Here is a 21,388-nt window from a genome sequence, read left to right on the forward strand (position 1 = left end):
GATAGGCACACAGACCAGGGCTCCTTGGAACTGGCAGTCACTCTTTCCATGTTTATGTTGCCCCAGACTCACTTCCTGTCACATGATCTCCACCACCTGCTGCTACCTGTTTTTTTTTTGTGTTTGTTTTTTTAAAGTGCGGCTCAAAAAATGAAAATAGAAATAAATAAAAATGCCAACCAACACTTGACAGTTACCACCGTAAACACAAAGTGAATACACATTTGTCTCCCTGAACAATACAGGTTTACCAGGCAAATGTAAAATTACTACACGTAATTTATTGTATTTACGTCCTTTTCTTTTCTCAAGACAATATAAAACAACCGTGACAGGACAGCATTATCAAGAATTCTGAAGTTTTATTTATTTATTTTTTAACGTTTGTTCTACAAGATGTCTGTTTAAAAAAGGAAGAAATGCTTTTTTTATGGTGTTGCTCAACTCACCCTACCCTCCCTTCTATGTCTGTGGAAAAAAGTCTTTTGACGTCATTGTAATGGGATCTTGGTGTTGCATTTACAGAATGTCAGTTTTGAATAGGGAGGAATTCTTTCTGGTTTACATTTGGCATTGTTAAGAAAATTCCCTGCTTCACTGGAAATGTTCGGATAGGTTTATTTATATAGATACCGTATATATTTTAAATTAAGCGATAGGCTTGCACTGTTGCTAGGCAACAGTTAAGGCTTTCCCTTAATGATACCGTGGCAGAATTCAGTTCTCTTTGTCCGTTTTAATGTGTGAAGATAATGTGAAATTGAGCAATAAATGCTTTGCGGGTGTATGCTGCTCATAGTGCTCTGATGCCGAAGCTCGTTTTTGGGTTGAATTTTGTATTTACAGTACATTAATATTCTTTGTTTATTTGCACAGCCCAACACGATAAGTCTAATTCCTAAATATAAATGTACAAAAATGTATATTTCCAGAAGTAATCTGCAATCCTGCAATATTAGGATTAGAAGTGCAGTTTCCATGCTTGTTGTCAATTTGGGCTTAAATATGCATCCTGCTTTTAGTGATATTCATGAAATTGTATTTCTAACGAACTATCAGCGGTAATGCAACTTGAGTAGACTCGTGGCTTTGCTGTGACTGAATTTATCATCTGGATCTTCAAACTGCAATCTTGGAATGCCACCTTTTAGTACTGGCAATATAAGAGAAGTTCATGCTAGAACTCAGCCCCCTGCAGAAAGCAACTGGTTTATGCTCTGAAAGTAATGTAAAGTATAGTTAAGCACTTCTAATTACATTAGTGTTCATTTGAATGTTTGTTCCCCACCCCCCCTCTACTGCATTACAGTCTTGACAAGTGAATGAGCTCATGGGGATTCCTGGCTGAACAGAATGTTTTTTCAGGCAGGTACCCCCAGGAGCTCATTCACACATCATGACATGACAGACAGCCTGTGTCATAAGCTCTGAACAGTTACACACAGCACTGTTGGAATTAGAGTGTTAGCATTAATATAGCTTTCAAAGAAATTCTGCATGGTACAGTACAGCATTGATGTACAGCATGTTAGTCATCTTAATATATTAACGTATGTTATTAATAAACTATAAAGTGGTTGCACCCATACAGTCTATAGAATTAGGTAAATAGAGGAACACCAGACCTAATGATATTTTTTTCTCTGAATAATGGTCCAATAGTTTAAAGGCAGAACCCTATTTTGCCTATAGAATAATATCTCACCTGTTTTCACAATTACTTTCATGTTTGAAATGACAGATGAAATATTCTATCCCAAAACAATTATATATTTAAGACTAAACTATACATTTAAGTGAAATATGTTATTATTTATCGATTTCCGATAAAGTTCAGTCAGTGTCTGAAACATTCTTTAAATGTTTTTTTTTTATGTTTAAAATATTCAGCAAATGTCAAAGCATTTTCAAAATGCTTCATACGTTCACACATATTTCATACGCTGTGTGAATTTCATCCCAACTGGAACCTTCCGTACTCTGCTAGAGTTGAACTAGCGCTGAATGTATTTGTGGTACACTGTGCATTGAATGTTCAGTGACTTAGCAAGTTTTCCTCGCTGAACACTTTGGAGCACAGCTGCTGTTGCCTTGCTACAGGATGTGAGCAACCCACAGGCCCCTGCCTTCAAAGTGCCATCAGGGTTATCTCAGAGCCTCTTAAAAACAACAGGCCAGCGAAGACAGCAGAAAAACATGGTCCTTGTTTGCGTGGCTCACTGCCAAGGGCTTGCTGGAAACGTTCTGTCTCGTTAAATGTTTGACTGCAAACCATTTGGAAGATTAGCCAGGGCTAACCAGTAGCTCTGATGCTGGAATGCCAGCAGTCATGAGAGGTAGGCCAGCTGGAGGAGAAGGTCAGAGGAAGGGTTTTGGCCATAGCCACGTCACAATTCTGCTTAAAGATTCCATTATTGTGCAGTAAATAAATAGATATAAATGAATATCTTTCATGTAACTAAGATGCATATCAGATGCATCTGTTTAATCTAAGAGGTCGAAGGCCAAATACGAGTGGAAGCTGATCAATATATGACAGTACATATAATAATCAAAAGAAAATCTCAAACTGAGCTTTATTGTACAGTATGTGTTGAAGATTCTGGAAAGCTGTAATGATGTTGCACTAAAGCATAATTCAATGTAAGCCACATATTGTTAAACTAATGCCTTCCTGTCATAGAGGCAGAGGTGTGTTTTGCCACCATGCAAACCACACAAAGGGCCACCCTGCTGGCTACAAGGAGTAGCCTATATGTTAACCTTGAATGTTGGTGAATGCATATAAGTCATTTTCACAGGGTATATGACATTCTCAACCAAACATATACATGGCGCAAAAAGGTTTGGACTCAATATCTGAACCATTGCTAGCATGTGTGTTATATATCGATTCAACAAACATATCAGCTTCATGGTTACTCTGAAGCTGATATGTTTACAATAGAACATATCAAACAGAATTTTTTTTTTTTTTTTTTTAAACCAACAATTAAATTATCCGTGATACTTCCTTTAGCAGCGGGTGTCTTCTTTTCTGATAATTAAAGATTGCTGGGAAATAATCCTGTGTATGCATTTGTTTAATGTCAACTGTCTATTTTTAATAATATGATGATGCAGAATGATGCAATAGGTAGCCTAATTTGGCTGTGAAATTTGAACGTCAGCTAGTTGGCTAGCGAGGAAGATAGCCTCATAAACACAAATGTGGATCTCAGTAGAGAAAACAAACCAGCAGAAAAGGTAGATTGCATTCATTTTTTCAAAGACAGTGTCCAACCCACGACTCAACCATGGCAAAGCATTTGTGATCACTATCTACAGTTAGCCTACTACTGTTAGTAGGGATATCTCAATAACCTTCCCTGCTCAGCTGCTGTTATTCCAGACCTGCTACCTTTGGTGAGGTGTGTGGCTAATGTTACTGCACTGCTATTATTTATGACTTCGGCTGTCACAGTCGTGACAATGGAGCACTCATTTTCTAAATTAAAATGATTCTAGAACTATGTGTGGGGCAGTATAGGGCAGGAGAGATTGAATGGATGGGCTTCGCTTTCTACTGAGAGCATCACAACCTGTGAGCTGAATTTGAAGGAGATTAATTTTGCATAACGCAATACAGGGCCTGGTTGCATGAAATAATTTAGGAAACATTGGGTAGCATTGCTTTGGAATAGAGCTTGTTTAATTTGTGCGGACTAAGATCATTTATATTATTTGTTGTAATTTGGCCGCATTCTGATATCAATAGCCTACTTTTAATGGCAGGCCTAGAGTGACTTGCCATTATTGTACGTTGAAAATGTTTTTGTTGAGTTTTTTCCAGATTGGAAGTGATTTTTTATTGATCAAGGGTACTTTCCATGTATTTATCTGGAGATTGTTGACAGTTTTGCCAACAAAATTGGCAAAATTGATTTGTCAATGCAAGGATGCCTTTCAAATGAGTGAGCAGACAAAGTGCCTTTCAAGAAGAATGGTGTGGGGTTTCTGTTCAGCCGCAATACAAAACTGTTATATTATGTTTTAGATTTTTTGTGTGAGTAAAGATGTCATGTTAACAGTAAGCCCTGATCAAAAAATTTCAGTAAAGGATAATTGTAATCCACAAGCACTGTTTCTAATAGTGAAAGCACATGTCTTACTATGGATAAGAAATGGGTATACTGTGGTTACATTTTTAATGATCCCCAAATTATAGAAATCTTGTGGATTGTGCGTTTCTCGTCATCATGGTGTCGTGGATTATAAGGCATCTGCACTATGCTTCCGGTATAGCTTTTGAGCATTGGAGGGCAGAGAAAGTCAAGATGGATTGTATTATAAGATGATTAGGCTGTGAGCTAGCTAGTTTGGTTATACTTGTAGTGATTTGTGGCTGTAGCAATACTTGTTATAGAGCTAGCCAGCTAGCAATCTCTTCTAGCCCATTGATTGACTCAAGAAATATGTAAAAAAAATAAATAATAATATACACATTGTATAGGCCTTATCAGATGTTATTCCCATATGATACAGTCATTGCTTCATTTATCTTTAAAAAAAATCACTAGTGATATTTACATGTAAAACCTCTCGTCTTGCCTAGGCTGTGCATTATGTTAGGCTACACACAGTGACTTCACCATTAAACGTGCTACCTCTGGATAAATATATAGGCCTGCAGTACGATTCTTGAATTATTTAACCGAAAGATAAAATAGGTATTAAAATAGTACTATGTATATGAACATAATGCTACCAATACACATATGCAGGCCAGCTAGATCCTTTATTGTTTACTGTTTACCGTTTTCACTTATGTTTATGTTATGTTATGTTTGTTATGTTTTTATTGCATGTGTTTATTTTATTTTATCTTATTTTATTTCATTTTATTTATCTTATTTTATGTTCACTGTTATGCACCACCTGACCAAAACAAATTCCTCGTATGTGTAAACCTACTTGGCAATAAAACCTGATTCTGATTCTGATTCTGATTCTCTCTTGTTGTTAGTTGTCAAAATCTGGCCATAGGTGGATTTGCACAAGCTAAGGAGCCTTTCAACTAGTGAGTGATGGGGTGCCACTAACCGCAGGCTGGTTTGTTTAGAAAACACAACAGTTTGACCAATATGGAAGAATTTATGTAACCTAGAGCTTTTCAAGCAAACTGCTTTGTCAGCACCTTGTCAGGAGTTTTGGCGACCCCAAAACTGAACATTGCTTTGCTTGCCCAAATTTGATCAATCCACCACTGCATATAAGTCCACACTATCATAAATTAGCAGCATTCTCACATGGGTTGTTTATTAGATTGGATTCTCCCTGTGAATCCAAACTTTAATTAAAAACTGCCTGGGCAAGTCTCTCTTATTAGTTTGTACACCTGTGATTCAGAGTTTTGTGTATACAGTGACTGCCCTCAGCACATAACACCCTATCACTGATGAAGGCTCTGGTGAAGCATTAGGATCATTTTCCCTGATCTTAGCTACAAATGCTGATTGCATATTTACATTTCAAAAGTGAAAATAAATAAGAAAGTATTCAATTGAAATTTCCCAAATAAACTATGCAAGGCCTTTCAAAACTTTATTGTGACACATAACAAGGACAATGCACAATGATATATCCAATGCTAATTTTGCTCCAACACTGGCTATATGAGCTCAGCAGACATCGCATGACAATATCAGAGTGCAATATACTCTATCAGATTGATTTTGTGTTTAACACTGGAGCAGCACACTGCAAGTCAGATGTACTAGGCTAACCTATCTCATGAATTTCCAAAATAGAGCCTTTCTCCTAATATCTCCCATTCATCAATGGGTGGTGCTTATGGTATCTCAGGACATGCTGATAGGGACCCCTTATAGTTATCTTTTATTTACAGATCATTAACTCCCAATGAGTTGCACATCAGCGAGGATGGATTGCAAAGGGAGTACTGTTTTATTCTTGAGGTGGGAGGCTTTAACTTTAAAAATATAGCCTGTTGGGTGACAACCACACAATGACATGACTATCGTTCCTGAAGAAAACAACTTACTGTATGAAATATATTTTTCTTCTCTCCTCACCATATTCCTGTTATCAATTATGCAAATAAATGTCATTTTCAGCATGACCACTTTCTCTTCAGATGATAAGATGAAGAATGCAGGGCCATGTTGCATGACATAATTCAGGAAATACTGGGGTGCATTGCTTTGAAATTGAGCTTGTTTGATTTGTGTGGACTGAGATAACCGATGTAGCTTGTAATTTGGCCTCATTTTGATATCAGTACTTTTAACTGTAAGCCTAGATTTTGCAAGTTTTAACTAATGACGTATAGACAGTGCTTTGTATGCCTGAGTAACTTGGCATTTTTGCATATTTTCAACATTTTTTTTTCCATATTGAAAGCCATTTTTTATTGATCAAGAGTATTCTCCTTGTATTTATCTTACTTGAAGGTGCAATATTCTTTTTTTCTTTTAGTTTAGTACATACAGCAATACTTTAATATTCATTATTATATTTCATGAGGAATTCTGAAATGTAAATTTACTCCAATTTCTGCTTGTGTGCTTTTCATGGTCAATGTAAGGGTTTGTTTCTTCAGTGAATCATATTGACAGAATCTTTCCTTTAAAAAAGCACAAAGATGTACATTTATAGAAATTTATAAAATGTGTAAAAAATAAATAAATAAATAAATAAAACTTTAAAAATTGAATCCATACCAGTCACATTAGATCCAGAGCGTGGAGGTATATGGCAGACATGACCAAAGTTTTGAACTCTGTGATTATTTCCAACTGTAGGCCAGTTGGAAATAATTTAGCAACATTTATGATTCATATGTACCGTCATATCATGGCCTTGCATAGCCAATTATGTTTATGTGGGCACATCTTTACATCATACAGCATTGTGAGTGTATTTAAAAGGTGATGTGACAGCATATGGTGTATTTATACACTTTACTTATATATAGTACTTCATTTTGAATCAGGCATTACTCTGCATCTGAGTCATCTTTTTTCTCATTCCCCTTACTTTTTATTTTTAAATGACCATCTTTCGCAGGCCAAACTAAAGCAAACTCTATCCCCATAGATGTCCAAACTATGTCCCGGGGGCCAAATCTCACTCTGCAAGGCCTTTGATTTAAAGTTAAAAATGGTAAATACAGAACTGTTTGACTGCCTTCAGCTGAATTCTCTAGATCATATCTCAATGACATTTTCAGACACCATAGAAGATAACTTAAAGTACAGTGTGAGTAACTGCAGCTGCCTTAATATCGCATGAAATAAGTCCAGGCAAATCCAGCCAACCTGCTGCTCTTTTGCAGTCATTGTTTCCAGTTAATGATCTTGTCGAGAGGACATTAATCAAAACGGCATAATTTGTTCCAAAGAACATAAAAGTTGATTAGAGTCACAATAAAAACAAGGCATATTAAACCATCAAATAGCTACAAAAAAGCCCATTCAGATTTTAATATAGCATATACCTAAAAACCTCAGTGATACAAACCCCGGATTCAAACTTCAGTGGACTGTCTGGTCAACAAACTCGCTGTGACACTAGAAGGACTTTGTGTCATTATGCCTTAGGGTATACAGAGTACATTTATCTCAAGAATAGTTTTATTTTTTCCCTTTTCCTTTTTTGACAGTATGTTGGTACGTTCCCCACAATATAGACCCCTCTAAGGAGAAATTCACACACAGATGGCAATGTAATCAATGCTACTGAGACGACATAATATGTCCAGAAATGTACTGTACCATTTTATTTATAACATGGAATTTTTCAGCATTAAACTCAGACTTGACTTGCTGACAAAAGTGAGTAGGTTCAAAAATGGTGGGCCAATGGCCCCCGCTTTCTGGCGCCCCTGACTTCTGGGTTATAAGCCCACTTCCTGAAGCATTATACTACACTGCTGCCCCATACAGCGCAATGCATATTCTGTGAAGAAATGTGCAATGAGACTTCCCTGTCTGTCTGAATTCCCTCAGGCTGTGATGCAAGTAAATGTGTGGCCATGAGTCTATTCGCTTTATCTGCTAACATTCATGTTTTTATGGAAGATGCAGCACTTTCAGCCCTGGATCTCTATATAGTTTATTTGTGACAATGCCACTTCTAAAAAGTACTGTACAAATAAAACTGAATTCAATTGAATTGGACATTCATAATCAGTTCACTACTTGCCAGGAAATTCAAGAAAATCTATAACAGACAACTATGGGAATCCTGAAATCAAAACAAACCCACTGTGAAACCAAGTTCAGTTAAAAAATGAATCTGGTCTGACATTTGTAGCATTAATACATACTATACTACATGCCACTCCACTACACTATACTGTACTATGTCAAGAAAAAAACAAGGTATTTATTCTCTGTATGTACTAGATTAAGAGCAAAGCCTCTCATAAGCTAAAAAAAGTATTTTTTCACTTCTCACAATATCCTTCAGGGCATTTTCTTTTGTTTATGGGTTTGTTTTTTGTCAGTTAGGCAGTGCGTGACTGTGTGTGAGTCATTGGGCATGGACCCACATAATGAACTTTGCCCTACCCTTGACTCGGAGAATCTAGCTATCTTTCATGGAAAATGAAATTCAGCCTTGTGAACTGAGTAGTCAAGTTGCTGATTCATGAGATTGTGAAAGTTCCTTTTTTACTGTTTGTTAGAATCGACTGTAGCAGTCTGGTTTAAAAATAGCACGCGAAAAAGTGCGCTAATTCACCACAGCCTGATGTTCAGCCAGCATTACACGCGCAGAAAGAAATGTTGGTCTTTAAACAAAGTAATGTCAAAATACACCACAAGGAAATTTTTCACATCTGTTTTTTTGTAACTTGAGAACTTTTTCTTCAACTTCTTCAACAAGGCACCCTCCCAACATCAGTAATGTGCTTGAAAATAGCATTGATTATGCCTTACTAAGTATCTCCTCTGCTGCTGCAATGAATTTATTATTGTTTTCGTGTTTCTAATATTGAATGACGCACACAAGCCACTTACCCATTCATGCCTTTATGACTTTATTTATTTATTTATTTTTTGGTTATAGACAGATTGTTTCCATGCCTGAATTCACTTATGTGTTGCTAGCAAGTTCGAAATAGAGACAAGCAAGTTACAATAACACTGTAGTGTAAATGCAATGTCAACAAAGACAGTTTTTGTTTGGACACACGTTACCACAGAGAGAGCCAAAGGTGTGGATCCGTATCCGTTACAGTAATAGCAGTAGTAAAGCTACAGTATCAGATGGGAATATCTTTTTAGGAGGCATGGGGTTGGGAAATTGGACCCACATGATGTTTTTCCAAACTCGGGAGCAGGATTGACTGGAGATATTTGTGGAGCCAGGAGGGATGTGTTTCTGCAGGGGTGATGAAAAGCAGAAGGGAGAGATGACTGGTGTCTGCCTGAAACTCCTCTCCTGCCTTTGCATCCTTTATTTTCATTAACATCTTCAGTGCCATTCAATCCTCATATTCCTAAAGGGTTCACGGAAAAGCTGAACTGGTTCAGCCTATTACAGGGGAGAAGGGTGATTCTTGTGTTGCGTTTCCTGGTAGCGTTTTTGGGAATTTTTTCATTGACTTTCACTCACAATTCACTCGAAAGATATATACAAAAATGTTCAGTGTAAAAGCAGCACTTATAGAGTATATTTTAACTGATGCGTTTAACACTGTTAGAGTTGACTTAAAACTGTTAAGAGTTCATTAAACATGCTGCGTACACTTCTATTACGTTCCTTTAATAATATTTACATGTACTGTGTCAGCACTTTTTTTAATCAAATTGAGGTATTTTAATTCAATTTAGTCATCTTCATTGTATGTGTGTGTGTGTGCGTGTGCATTTCTGAAAGTGGTGACAAAAAATCTTGTTTTTCCAGATTGCCTGTGAGCATAACCTATGTGGTACTGCTGTTTCTTGCCCTGCATGTGGCATGCTGTACAGTGTTGACTTTTAAAGGCTAGCTGATTTTTGCTTTCATTTCCACAGTCCCCCAAAGTGCGCAGTTACCCGGATATGGAAGCAGTCCCACTCCTATTGAGTAAAGTCAAACCAGAGCCTCCCGAGGACCTCCTCTCCCCCGAGCAGTTCCACACACAGACTGAGCCCGTGGACCTGTCCATTAACAAAGCCCGCACCTCGCCCCCTTCCGGAATCTTCTCGTCCCGTTCCTCGCCAGTGATGTCCCTGAACTCCTCCTCCTCCCCCACCGTTATCACCTCCGTCTCCTCCGTACCGAGGCCGCTGGTGGCCTCGCCCTCCAGAGTCAGGAACCAGCAGTTTTTGCACATCGTCCACCCCTCCCCAGCTCCCTCCAGCCCTGTCAGCCTCCAGACCAGCAAGCTGCCCGGACAGGTCCGGCGCATCCCTGTGGTGGTGCAGCCCGTGCCCCTGATGTACAGATCCATCCGCCCACCAACAAATGCCAACTCCCCCATCATTCTACCTCTGCTTGAGGAGATCCGGAATCAAGGCAAAGGTAGGAAAGCACTAGATTATCGCAAGCATGCCCAAAGTTCTCATCTTAATAGGCCAATCCAAGTCTGCAATGGCCTGCAAGCCAAATTGCAGACTTTAAGCTAAGGCTTTTCTCTACCCTGTATAGTATGGCCTCGCATAGTCTACTAAACTTATGAACATGATGATAAATTATACTGTGGTGCTGGTGTAAGAGATAGTCAATCACAAAAACAACATTTTAAGTGAAATGTTTACATTTGCCGAAAGCCACAAAAGACATGACATTAGATTGATGTGCCCAAACGCTAACATCAGCCTGCTCTTCATCAAAGTGTAATGAAGATTTAACAACTGCTACAGCCCTGTATATGTCTACTGTACTCTAAACAACTTGTTCTTACCACTGGGCTAATTGCTTAAGATTCAAACTTTCACTCAAAGAGCCTGATTCATACTCTTAGAGTACTGCTCAGAGCAGTATAATTGACATTTAGCATATTAAAGCCAGAGGCAATATATTTATATAAGATTTTTTCACTTTTATAAAGCATGCTTAAGCTCCCATATGTCCTATTTAGGATCACGTATCTCCTATGACTCCTTCAGCAGAGCTTGTCCACAAACTGTCGGTATGTTTTTAAACTAGTGTGATTAATTGATTGATCCTGCATTAGAGTGTACATATTATACCGTGCAGTTGCTATGACCTCTTAAGGATATGAATCTAATTTTCAACTCATAACTCCAGGTCATGTAGTTACAACATAAATACATCATAATAGTAGTCCTATGGTTCAGCTGGAAGAGCACTGTGCTAACAAAGCAAGCTAACCTGATTTATAAGTGAGCATCGTTCCTTCCTGTGTCTATGGACAATTAATTGAGGTCTCAGGAAATCAATATTTGGCAAGCCCATGGCGATTGCAGTCCACCTGTGAAATGGCATTGGGATTAGTTTTGAAATGGCAGAGATGTCAACGTTCAAAATTTCTGTTTTACATTGGAGAGCTAACCAACCAACCAACACACACACACACACACACACACCAATCTACCATGTTAATACATTCAATTTATAATACATTAGTAATTAATTCTGTTTATTTGTTAGGATCTGATAGCCTATTTAAATATAAACCCATTTTTTGATTCCTAACAGAGTTTTCCTGAATTTTAGTGATTTTTTTCTTCTTCACATCACTCTTAAGATTAACCAAGTCTTTAAGCGTCCCCAACTCGTCCTTTTGTTATTTTGTTCCATGTATTATGATATTTAATTAAATCGGTTGATGTCCCTGTTTTGGCCATTTAGCCCATACCTCTGGATGTGCAACAGAAACACCTTTGAAATGATTACGGAGTGGAGGAGATGAAGAGAACATTCAGTTTCATTTAGGCCCATGGTATCATTAGTACTATAACAGGATAACAGTGGCGTACCATCTCCTCATTTCAGCAGCTATGTGTGTATCTCTGGAACAAGCAGCAACATTATTATTCGGTAGTTAAGAGCCTCCTTTCCATGTGGTGTGTGTCTTTGTGCCATTTGTTGAGCAGCCCACGCCTCCACCAATTTAATTGTACTTTCTCCAGAATAGCTAACTCGTAAACACTTTTCCCTAAATCCCTTCACTTTAATAATACAGGCAATGCTCTGCTTCATTTAACTGGCCCGGCTATTCACTCTTAGCTGAATACAGTCATTCTGTCTTGAATACAGAGTGGAGCTTTGTTAGATTCAGACTGGTTTGTGTTTGCTTACCTACACTTTGGGTTGCACATAAAAGAAAATCTACAAATCCTTGAAATTATTATTCTACATAGACTAGGTGTGTGTGCGTGTGTGTATGTGTGAATGTGTCTGTATGTGCTTGCCTTCTGTGGGTGTGTGTGGGCAGGGGGCAAGAAATGAAATTAACTTTTTAATCCAGTGGCCAGAGTGGCTTTCAACATTTTACAAGCCACATTATCTTTTACGATATAACATAACCTGTTTAGTTACCTGCCTTCCAGAGTCGAAAATCTTACCAGCCACAATTACATTTTGACCAGCATTTGTCCTATTGTGTGTGCTAATTTCATACCCTGGCAGGGGATAGCCAGAGGCAGCATTGCTTTCCTGGTCATTGGAAGGAGGGTTTGAAATTGAAAGTATAAGATTATTGCACCGTTTTGTCTCTGGTCCAGGAAGCCTATTCCACTTGGATTGCACCACGATTTCAATCAGAACTGAATGTGCTGTTCCAAATTTCTCCATGAGTACCATCGGACCTCACAAGTTGAGTTTGTGAACTTCTGGTTCAGAACTGATTTCCTGGAGGGTGTGGTTTTTATTTGCTGCATCTCTGAGCGACTGCAAACGATGCTGGGTGTTGCTGTCCAAGCTTGTCCAGGCTCAAACTGTTACACGAGGGAGCTCTCTGTTAGAAAGTTGTTTCTTGTCCAGAACTGCTGCCTGTCCCTCTTGCATGGTTTTGGTTTTTCACCTTTTCCACAAAAAAGAGGGATTGTGTGATAGGGTGGAACCAATGTTATAGATGCCACTGCAGTTTAGTTTGCAGTATCAGATTGTCCATCAAATCTGGGAGGTAAGATAAGTGGATATGTATATATTACATGGGTATGTGTATATTACATATGTTTTTATGAATGTAAAGCAGTGTTGATCTAATTAAGAGGTTATATAATTAACCCAAACATTTATGTGATCTGCATTTACCCACATTTGTTGATGCATTCGCAAATGACAACTGAAAATCATTGTTTAAATTCATTTTATATTACTAGGTAGGGCAATTTTCTCATTACAAAAATTGTAATTTTCTGCTGCTACTTTAATTTCTCCCTCATTTTATAAGTTATAGTTTGCACCATAACTTTTCATAAACTTTACACAGGACATTATGCTGAAATTATGTATGCCAAAATGAAACTCTGCATTGATAGCCTATGTAGTGTCGAAGTATCATTAACCATACCAGCTCCATTCCTGGAGAGTGTGTGTATCCTGATTATTGATTACAAAGTAAAAAGTGTTGACAAGGGGTATAAGTGCTGCAATTTTTTTCTTTTAAACATTTAATCTTGCTATAAATTGTTGAAATTCATGCTATCTTGATATAGCATGTTTAGGTCTATGCTTCTGCATAGGGTCATTGTGTATGTGTCTACTGAATATTGGGCTAAAATAATTTAAAAAATACCAGAATTAAACAAAAATACTGAGATGGATCAACCATTGCTGAAAACAATTTGTTGTGCACCCCTGTTCCTATTTGTTTTGACTATGAACCTTCTGGAATGACTCACAGAAGCAAGGCAGTCTATGAGTGCTGACTCAGTATTAACATAGGTTGTTTTTAGGCCCAGATACACTGGGAGATCTTAGAGTGGTGGGTGTTTGTTGGGTAAACAGAATATATTTTCCTTGAAAGTTTGGTTTGAATTTGTAGTTTGAAATCTAGGTACCACAGAGATTTCAGCCAGGTATGTGGCAATGCACATATGGAGCCTTGAGTATCAGAGAGGGAGCAAGAAAAAACAGTTGGGTGTCATAAGCATAGCAGTAGTAGAAAAAACCACAGACAGAAATAACAGAGCTAAGTGATTTAGTACAAAGAAAGAGCAGATGGGGGCCAAGCACTGATCCCTGAGGAACTCCTGTTGGGAGAGTGCCTCTCAAGGTGATTTGCCAACAGCAATCTGAAAGGTATGATGCACACTAGCACAGGGCAGTGCCTAATATTTTTAGTCCTGCTAGGGCTGACTGAAAGCTGGTGGTTTTCCATGTTGAAGAAGAGAGTGCATAGAAATTGTTGGCAAGCTTAAGTAGCTAGCTTTAGCTAAGCACAAGTTTTGTTTCTCCTTTTTTAGAACCCATGTTGTTTTAAATGGAAAAGCTGCTGGCCTGCTACCCAAACAGGCAGACAAAAAGAGAGAAGACAGGATGCAACATGTTTCCCTTGCTTTAAAGTTTCATGCTATTTGCATGTACCAATTTAAGTTCTGTTCTACCAAACAGGGTCCTTGTAATGTCTTATATAAGTCTACTGAATATTGGATGGGTGACTAGCTCCAAAAATATAAATGTGACCTGCTGCTAACTTCAAACTTTTGTTTGGAAAAAAAAATTGGAGTACTTCCTGAGGCTTTGTTCGTTTCTGGACTGCATCAGAATAGGGTGAGGGTTCCCACTCAGCGGGATAACCACAGCTCAGTCTCACCCCCCCCCCCCTCCCCCCTCCCCCAGGGCTTCCTGTAGCCACCCTTGAAAGACTTTGTCCACACACACACACACGCACAAACACACACATGCACGCACGCACACACAGACAAACACACCTACACACACACACACACATGCACACACGCACAAACACATGCACACGCACACATATAAACACACGTATATACACATACACACATACACACACACACAAAGCCTGATCGTCCTGTTCCAGGGGGCTTTGGCTCCTCAGTGCTCTATCTCTGGTACAGTTACCATGGATACAAGCAAAGACATGAAAGTACAGGGGGGAAAAAATCAAAAAGGTTTACAGTATATACCTTTTTTAATACATATTTTGTATTCATTGCTTGTTCTGTATATAAAACTTTATGTGTATTAAAAGATGTTATATGTGTGACTGGCAAAAACTTTGCATATACCAGCTGGGTTCATGGTAATTAGGTGTGAATGCCCCTGCGCGATGAGGTAATGATATCCAATGTACTGTATGTAATCCTACTCACATCAAACTGTCACTGGTTTCCAGTTTATATAATCATGACATTAGAATGTGGTTTTCACACAAGAAGATATGGCAAATTAAATTATGGGCTTGCGTTATTTAATGCTGGAAATTTTATTTAAAAAAAACGGTTAGGACAACATTTCAAGTATAATGGTCTCTGTAAGTGCTGTCATTATATAGAGAGGTGTAATCATTTCAAATGTACATTTCAGTCTGAACCTTATTCTATTCTGTTTTAGTGAGTTTTTTTTTTTTTTTTTTCTTCAGTTTTCAGGGATCTCAGTGCTACAGAATAGCTGGAGGTTTTTTTATGCAACTGATTAATCTCTATCTGGAGGAGTTGTCGAATGGTGTGGACTATCAGTCCATACAATGTACTTCAGTGGCAGGGAATGGGTCACAGTTGTGCTGCAGTTGGATAAAGACTGCAGTAGGATATCGTATTCAGTCTGACCAACAGGACTTTTCTCTCCAGCGCACAAAAGCTCAAGCCCTCCAACACTATGATACAGAAAGCCTCTATCTTTCAAACTGAGTTTAAGATCTCTGACCACACTCTACTCTTCTTCCCTACTGAGAAATCCATCTAGAATCTTCTACAGGGAATAATTGAAACAATTTCTTATTTTTTTTCACTACTTCAATAGAGCCAAAATGTGTTTTTGTTGATAAAGACATTCATATTGTATTGCATTATGTGCAGTCAACTTTTAAGAAATAACTCAATTTTTGTCCTCACATGCTTCAATATTCCATGAACAAAATTGATTAAATTAGCTAATATAATTCTTGAAACAATGCTTTTGGATCTAACCGTAGTTGGTAGGGTTCGAGAATTTATGAATGATTTTCAGTTTAAATTCAGTTTATGTGGTGACATCTGATATTTCTGACTCCATGAAAACTGGTAATCTGTAATTAGGATGGAACAATGAGTGAGCTATGAGAACACAGTGTGCTGCTGGTACACTTCGGCTTGTCTACATTGACACGGAAATTATAGCACTGACAACTGTCGAGATGAGTGCTTCTGAATCGATGGGGTTGCTTGCGAAATTCATCGAAAGCCAATGACTAGGTCAGACAGACATGCTGACAGGCGAGCAGGAACCAGGTGAGACTGCCAGGAAGAATCCTGGTGACATGGCTGCCAGCTCCTACCCCCTTCCTCAGAAAAGTAATCAGGGCCCATAGGGAGACGATCCACATCTCAGTGTGGAAGGTGAGCTGACAGGTAGGGAAGGTACGAAATTGCAATCCATTGATATTAGCAATTAGCAAAGCAAGAAACAGTGAATCAGAATACAGGCTTAGAATACAGCTATAAGCAGATCAAGGACTTACTGAAGGACAGTGAATCACTGAAAGGTATGCTGCTGAACATTCTATTCAAGAAAAACAGCTAATTTCATTTGTGAAAGAGAACTAAATATTAAAAGAAATGTAGCTTTCTGTATAGTGTCACCAAACGCAGATGCTATGTGTATGTTAGTATGATCTATGCTAGCATCGTTCTTTGGGTTTCTTAGTTGGCCTTTTATTGAAAAATGCTGTATCAATTCAATGTTTATTTTTTAATAGTAGTAAAATATGTATGCATACAACTGGAAGCATATATCCATTCTTTATGCTGTTTTCCAGATAAAAAATGACTACAAACAGCATGTTACTTATGTAATTTTCTATTCTTGTAACAGAATTCCTGCAGCAGTTATATGATTGACCTCACATATATTCTCATGGATGCATTCTCTGATAGTACCTTCTGAATGGGCACTGTGACACACTCTCATTTACATGGAAGCTTTTGATGCTTAAGGGAAGACAGAGCTGAAGAAGCCAATGCATTGAAAAGAAATCAGAGATAGAAAAAGCTAGCTCTCTGGACTGAGTATCTCATAAAGAATTAGTCTCTCTGGGACGCAAGGGCATAGGGCATATTCTGTAGAGCATAGGGTGTAGAATATAGGATGTCTGGCTTAGCCGGATATGCCGAACTCTGCTGGTATCTAAATCAATGGTCAGGTACCGTCCTTACCCAACACACATGGAAGTTACGCGATTCTTGGGCGTTGTTTTCTTTGGGTGGTGCGCGGGCGGAGGAAGCTGGTGATTGTGCCGAAGTACGCCCCCGGCTGTAGGAAACGGCTCTATACTTTGGCACAGCCTCAGGACATGCCACCCCCTCCTCGGGCTGATAACCAAGGGTGGGGGCTGACAGGCCTTCGACAGCATGGGGGAGGAGTAGTCTGGTGGCTCAGTGTGTGACAGTCTACTGGCTGTTCCTCCCTCACAGGCCTGGTCTGCGAAGATCATTTATATCTGCTGCGAGGATCGACCTACTGCACAGGAGACTTGGCTCAAATCATTCTGAAATAAATCCCAAATGTAATCTGTATATGGCTGACTGAAATTTGTTTTGCTTGTATTTTTTATTTTTTACTGTTGCGTGCCTTGGAACACTTTGGCCTGAACAGCGCAATATAAAAAGGAAGTTGAATTTCATTTGAATTTAATTTGAGTCATAAGATCGCAGTAAAATTTTAAAGCACCCCTGCAGATCTCTTTGAGAGTTTTCAAATGTGATGATCAAAAATTTTGTTTTGAATATTGATCATTGAATTTATGATCTGAAGTGGCACAAATAGTTATTTGCTCCAGCTCCAGAACTGCTGCAAAAAGCTTTATTTTTTATATGTATTTTGTAAAGTATTTTTTATATTTGGATCCATCAGCACAATTTTCCTAGAGTGTGTTGGAAAAAGTAACTTTTAGACTGTATGTCCATTTCATGTAATATGGGTGTAGCCTATATTATATCCTCCTAAGACCTGGAAAAAGTATTACATAATACAAAAGTCTTGGATGACAAAAAACAGTTGCTATGAAAATGAAAAAGAAATACAATTTTATAGTATTATTGAATGTCCCTCGTATGGTAGGTTTCAGCATAGTAGAATATATGGTCATTGGAATTAAGAGAATTGCTTGGAGGATATGAGGGACACTTAAACTAAGATACACTTTAAGCACATCTGGGAGGTATCCTATGTTATTACGTTCCTGACTGGCCAGAGTTCATTTCTGTGGTTTTGTACTCTACCTGTGATTCCACAGGAATACATCCTGTAATGGAGTTCAGAGAAGCTTTCATCCTTTGTCTTGAGACCTTAATGTGTGACTCATTGCCCCGTTCAGGTTTAGCCCTCACGCTGTTTGACTAATTTCTCCTTTTGTTGTCTCTTCTGCGGCAGGGAAAATGGACCCTAATGGCTTGTCGCCGAGACAAATCAAAAGCGACAGTGATGATGACGACCTGCCAAATGTGACCTTGGACAGTGTTAATGAAACAGGTTCCACTGCTCTCTCCATAGCCAGGGCCGTGCAAGAGTGAGTGCCACTCTCTTTTTCCCCGTTGGGCTTTTTCCTTTTTTTGATATTCAGACTCGAATAGCTTTTCCTGTTTCTATGGGGTTTTTTTTTTTCAAGGGATTATGGCATCGGTATGAGCTGCTTTTGTGTAAGAATAGGAGCTTTAAGTTACTGCACAATATTTCAGTCTCATTAAGCTGGGTTGCAAAAGTTTGTTGGTCGTTTTTTTAGCATATGACCTGTCTCAATCTGTCTTAATAAGGCCTCCAACACAGAAAAAAAAAAAGTTCCAATAGATGCCCGCATCTAAAATAGCATTAGTGCGAGCGATGATTATTCCGTGGTTTGTGTGTGCGTGTGTGTGTGTGTGCCTGCGTGTGCGCGTGTGTGTGCGCACTGATGTGTGCATATCTTTGTTTGTGTGCTTAAGGCAAATCCTCACTGGACAGTCTTTTACTCTGTGTGTTATCGCTGGAGGCCGAGCGTCGGGGGAGTGGGCTGGGTTTGCGGCTGGGGGGCAGATGGCGGTGTTGAGCGCTGAGAGCGCGCGGGCGGCCTGGCTTAGCGCTCAGCCTAAGCGGACCCTCCCTGGCCCGCGGACTCTGATTTCACTCAGGCTTCCAAAAGCGGCCGGGGGTGCCTGCGTGTGCCCCGTGTGGGCACCCCTGTTCCCGCAGGCGACCGGCCCTGGCGCGGGCTCTGCTCTCCATGGCGACGGCCCCTGTCAGGGCGACCGGAGACGATGGGCCGGGTCCAGCGCATGTCCATATTGCGCATGTTTGAATTTGAAACTGGGAACTGACACCAGCCGGGTTTCTCGGCTCAATATGTCCAGCAAGCGACAGCAGGGTGCAGAGCATTATTGGAAATGTTCAAGCTGCTTGAGAAAATTAGATTGGTTTATATTTATTTGTACAGTGATAGAATGTTAACTGAGTTTTCACTTCTTAACCTTTCCTTTTCACTGTCTCGCTCTCTCTCACACACACGCGCGCAGACAAACATACACATATGATACAGACTCTATCTGCTGTTCTCTGTCTCTGTAAGTGTGTAGATTTTCTAATATATGTTCGTTACATAAGGAATTTCCTCCGAAAGTCAGTACAGGTGGGTGTCTTGGCCAGACATGACACACTTCACACTGATACTCTCTTAAGGCTAGGCAAAATAGCAATGTTCTCCTCATTAGACATTCTTATGTTCTCACATCTATGAGCACTGCTAGCCGTATCAATATCCAATGACTTTGCTGTGGATGTCCTTTTCTTCAATGAATGTTGCAAATGACATTGCTCCGCCTTTGAGTTTTTGCTCTGCCTTTTTAAACATTGTGATACACTAGTATCACATTTTACTTTGCTATATTCCGTTCATAGATTTATGAATGTGACTTTGATATTATATGGTAAATGGTAAATGGACTGCATTTATATAGCGCTTTTATCCAAAGCGCTTTACAATTGATGCCTCTCATTCGCCAGAGCAGTTAGGGGTTAGGTGTCTTGCTCAAGGACACTTCGACATGCCCAGGGCGGGGTTTGAACCGGCAACCCTCCGACTGCCAGACAATCGGTCTTACCTCCTGAGCTATGTTGCCCCTATTATTAGCTATGTCGGAAGTCTGTCTCTACTAAGACAAAATTCCTAATCATGTATAAATGTTGTGTGACTTGGTTGCATTTAAAAACAATGACCACCGTGCCCCTGCTGTGATGTGTGCAACTTTGTCTTATGGTTAACCAATTCATAAGCCCTCAATGTTTGCTCATCGTCTTTTGCTGTTGTATCCTCATATCCTATTCCTCAGGAGTGACTGTAGGGTATACCAGTTAGGGAACTGGAGCTGCTTGACCTTGAACTGCTCTTGGCTTAGATATTGAAAATTTGATTCTCAGGTTGGGCAATGCCATTGTACTCTTGAAGGATACTTAATGGTAAATATTGGGGTGTATAAATAAAATTTAAAAAATTAAGCTGTGCAGGCCACTAAGAGCATCTCATAAACGTAATTCTGTTTGTTTATGCTTTATCGGCCTGTTTTTACATTGTTGAAATAGCTGATGTCTCCCCTTCTCTTTGTTGTTACCTGAATGGCGGTGTTGTGAATTGTTCATTCTACAGACCGGTGCCGACCCGTGTGTTTATTCAGAAAGAGAATCTAGCTGATGCAGAGGCAGGGGTTGTAAAGCAAGCTTGTAGGGGGCAGTCTGAGGTAAGCCCATGAATAAGTCAGGGCCCCTCCCGGGAGCATGCGTTTGACACCGGTTCCCCCTCCTCCTCCCCCCCATGTACTCCATATTCATGAATCCCTTGGGGATGGCTGGCTGAACCGTTGTTAGAGAAGACTCCAGCTTTTTTTTCTGGCTGGCCCCCAGGGACCCGGGGCCACTCGGTAGAGCGGGTTCAGGGGGAGAACCGGTGAGTGTAGGGGTTGCAGACTTGTGAAAGAATGGACGCTCGGGGAATGAAAGTTAGCCAGGGCAGTCTGTCACTTCATCTCTCGTTGATTATTTATGACCCCAATGCACCGATGGCCTGCTCGGCTAACCAGCCTTAGTCTGTTTATCTGACCGTAACATAGGTGAGTGTGTGCGCGTGTGTGTGCGTGTGCATGGGTGTGTGCGTGTGCATGGGTGTGTGTGTGTGAGTGTGTGTGTGCATGCACATGCGTGTAGCACAAATTAATAAGGGATCACAGGTTAATTTCTTGTGAATGTTTGGAAAGGAAGCATCTCAGAAACACACGCACCACCAGCTACTGTATGG

The 21,388-nt window shown here is 39.5% G+C and overlaps 1 protein-coding gene across 4 annotated transcripts in view; it reads left to right on the forward strand.

Annotated features, from left to right (window-relative positions):
- LOC135250525 (Krueppel-like factor 12) overlaps positions 1-21,388 on the forward strand; it is a 52,341-nt gene that overhangs the window by 18,808 nt on the left and 12,145 nt on the right. For all 4 annotated transcript variants that reach the window (XM_064326881.1, XM_064326878.1, XM_064326879.1 and 1 more), the window contains exons 3-4: positions 10,023-10,512; positions 18,502-18,637. In XM_064326881.1, the coding sequence (XP_064182951.1) occupies positions 10,023-10,512; positions 18,502-18,637 (626 nt within the window). The remainder of the gene's footprint in view (positions 1-10,022; positions 10,513-18,501; positions 18,638-21,388) is intronic.

The sequence above is a fragment of the Anguilla rostrata genome, chromosome 3 (assembly GCF_018555375.3).
Source record: "Anguilla rostrata isolate EN2019 chromosome 3, ASM1855537v3, whole genome shotgun sequence".
NCBI lineage: Eukaryota > Metazoa > Chordata > Actinopteri > Anguilliformes > Anguillidae > Anguilla > Anguilla rostrata.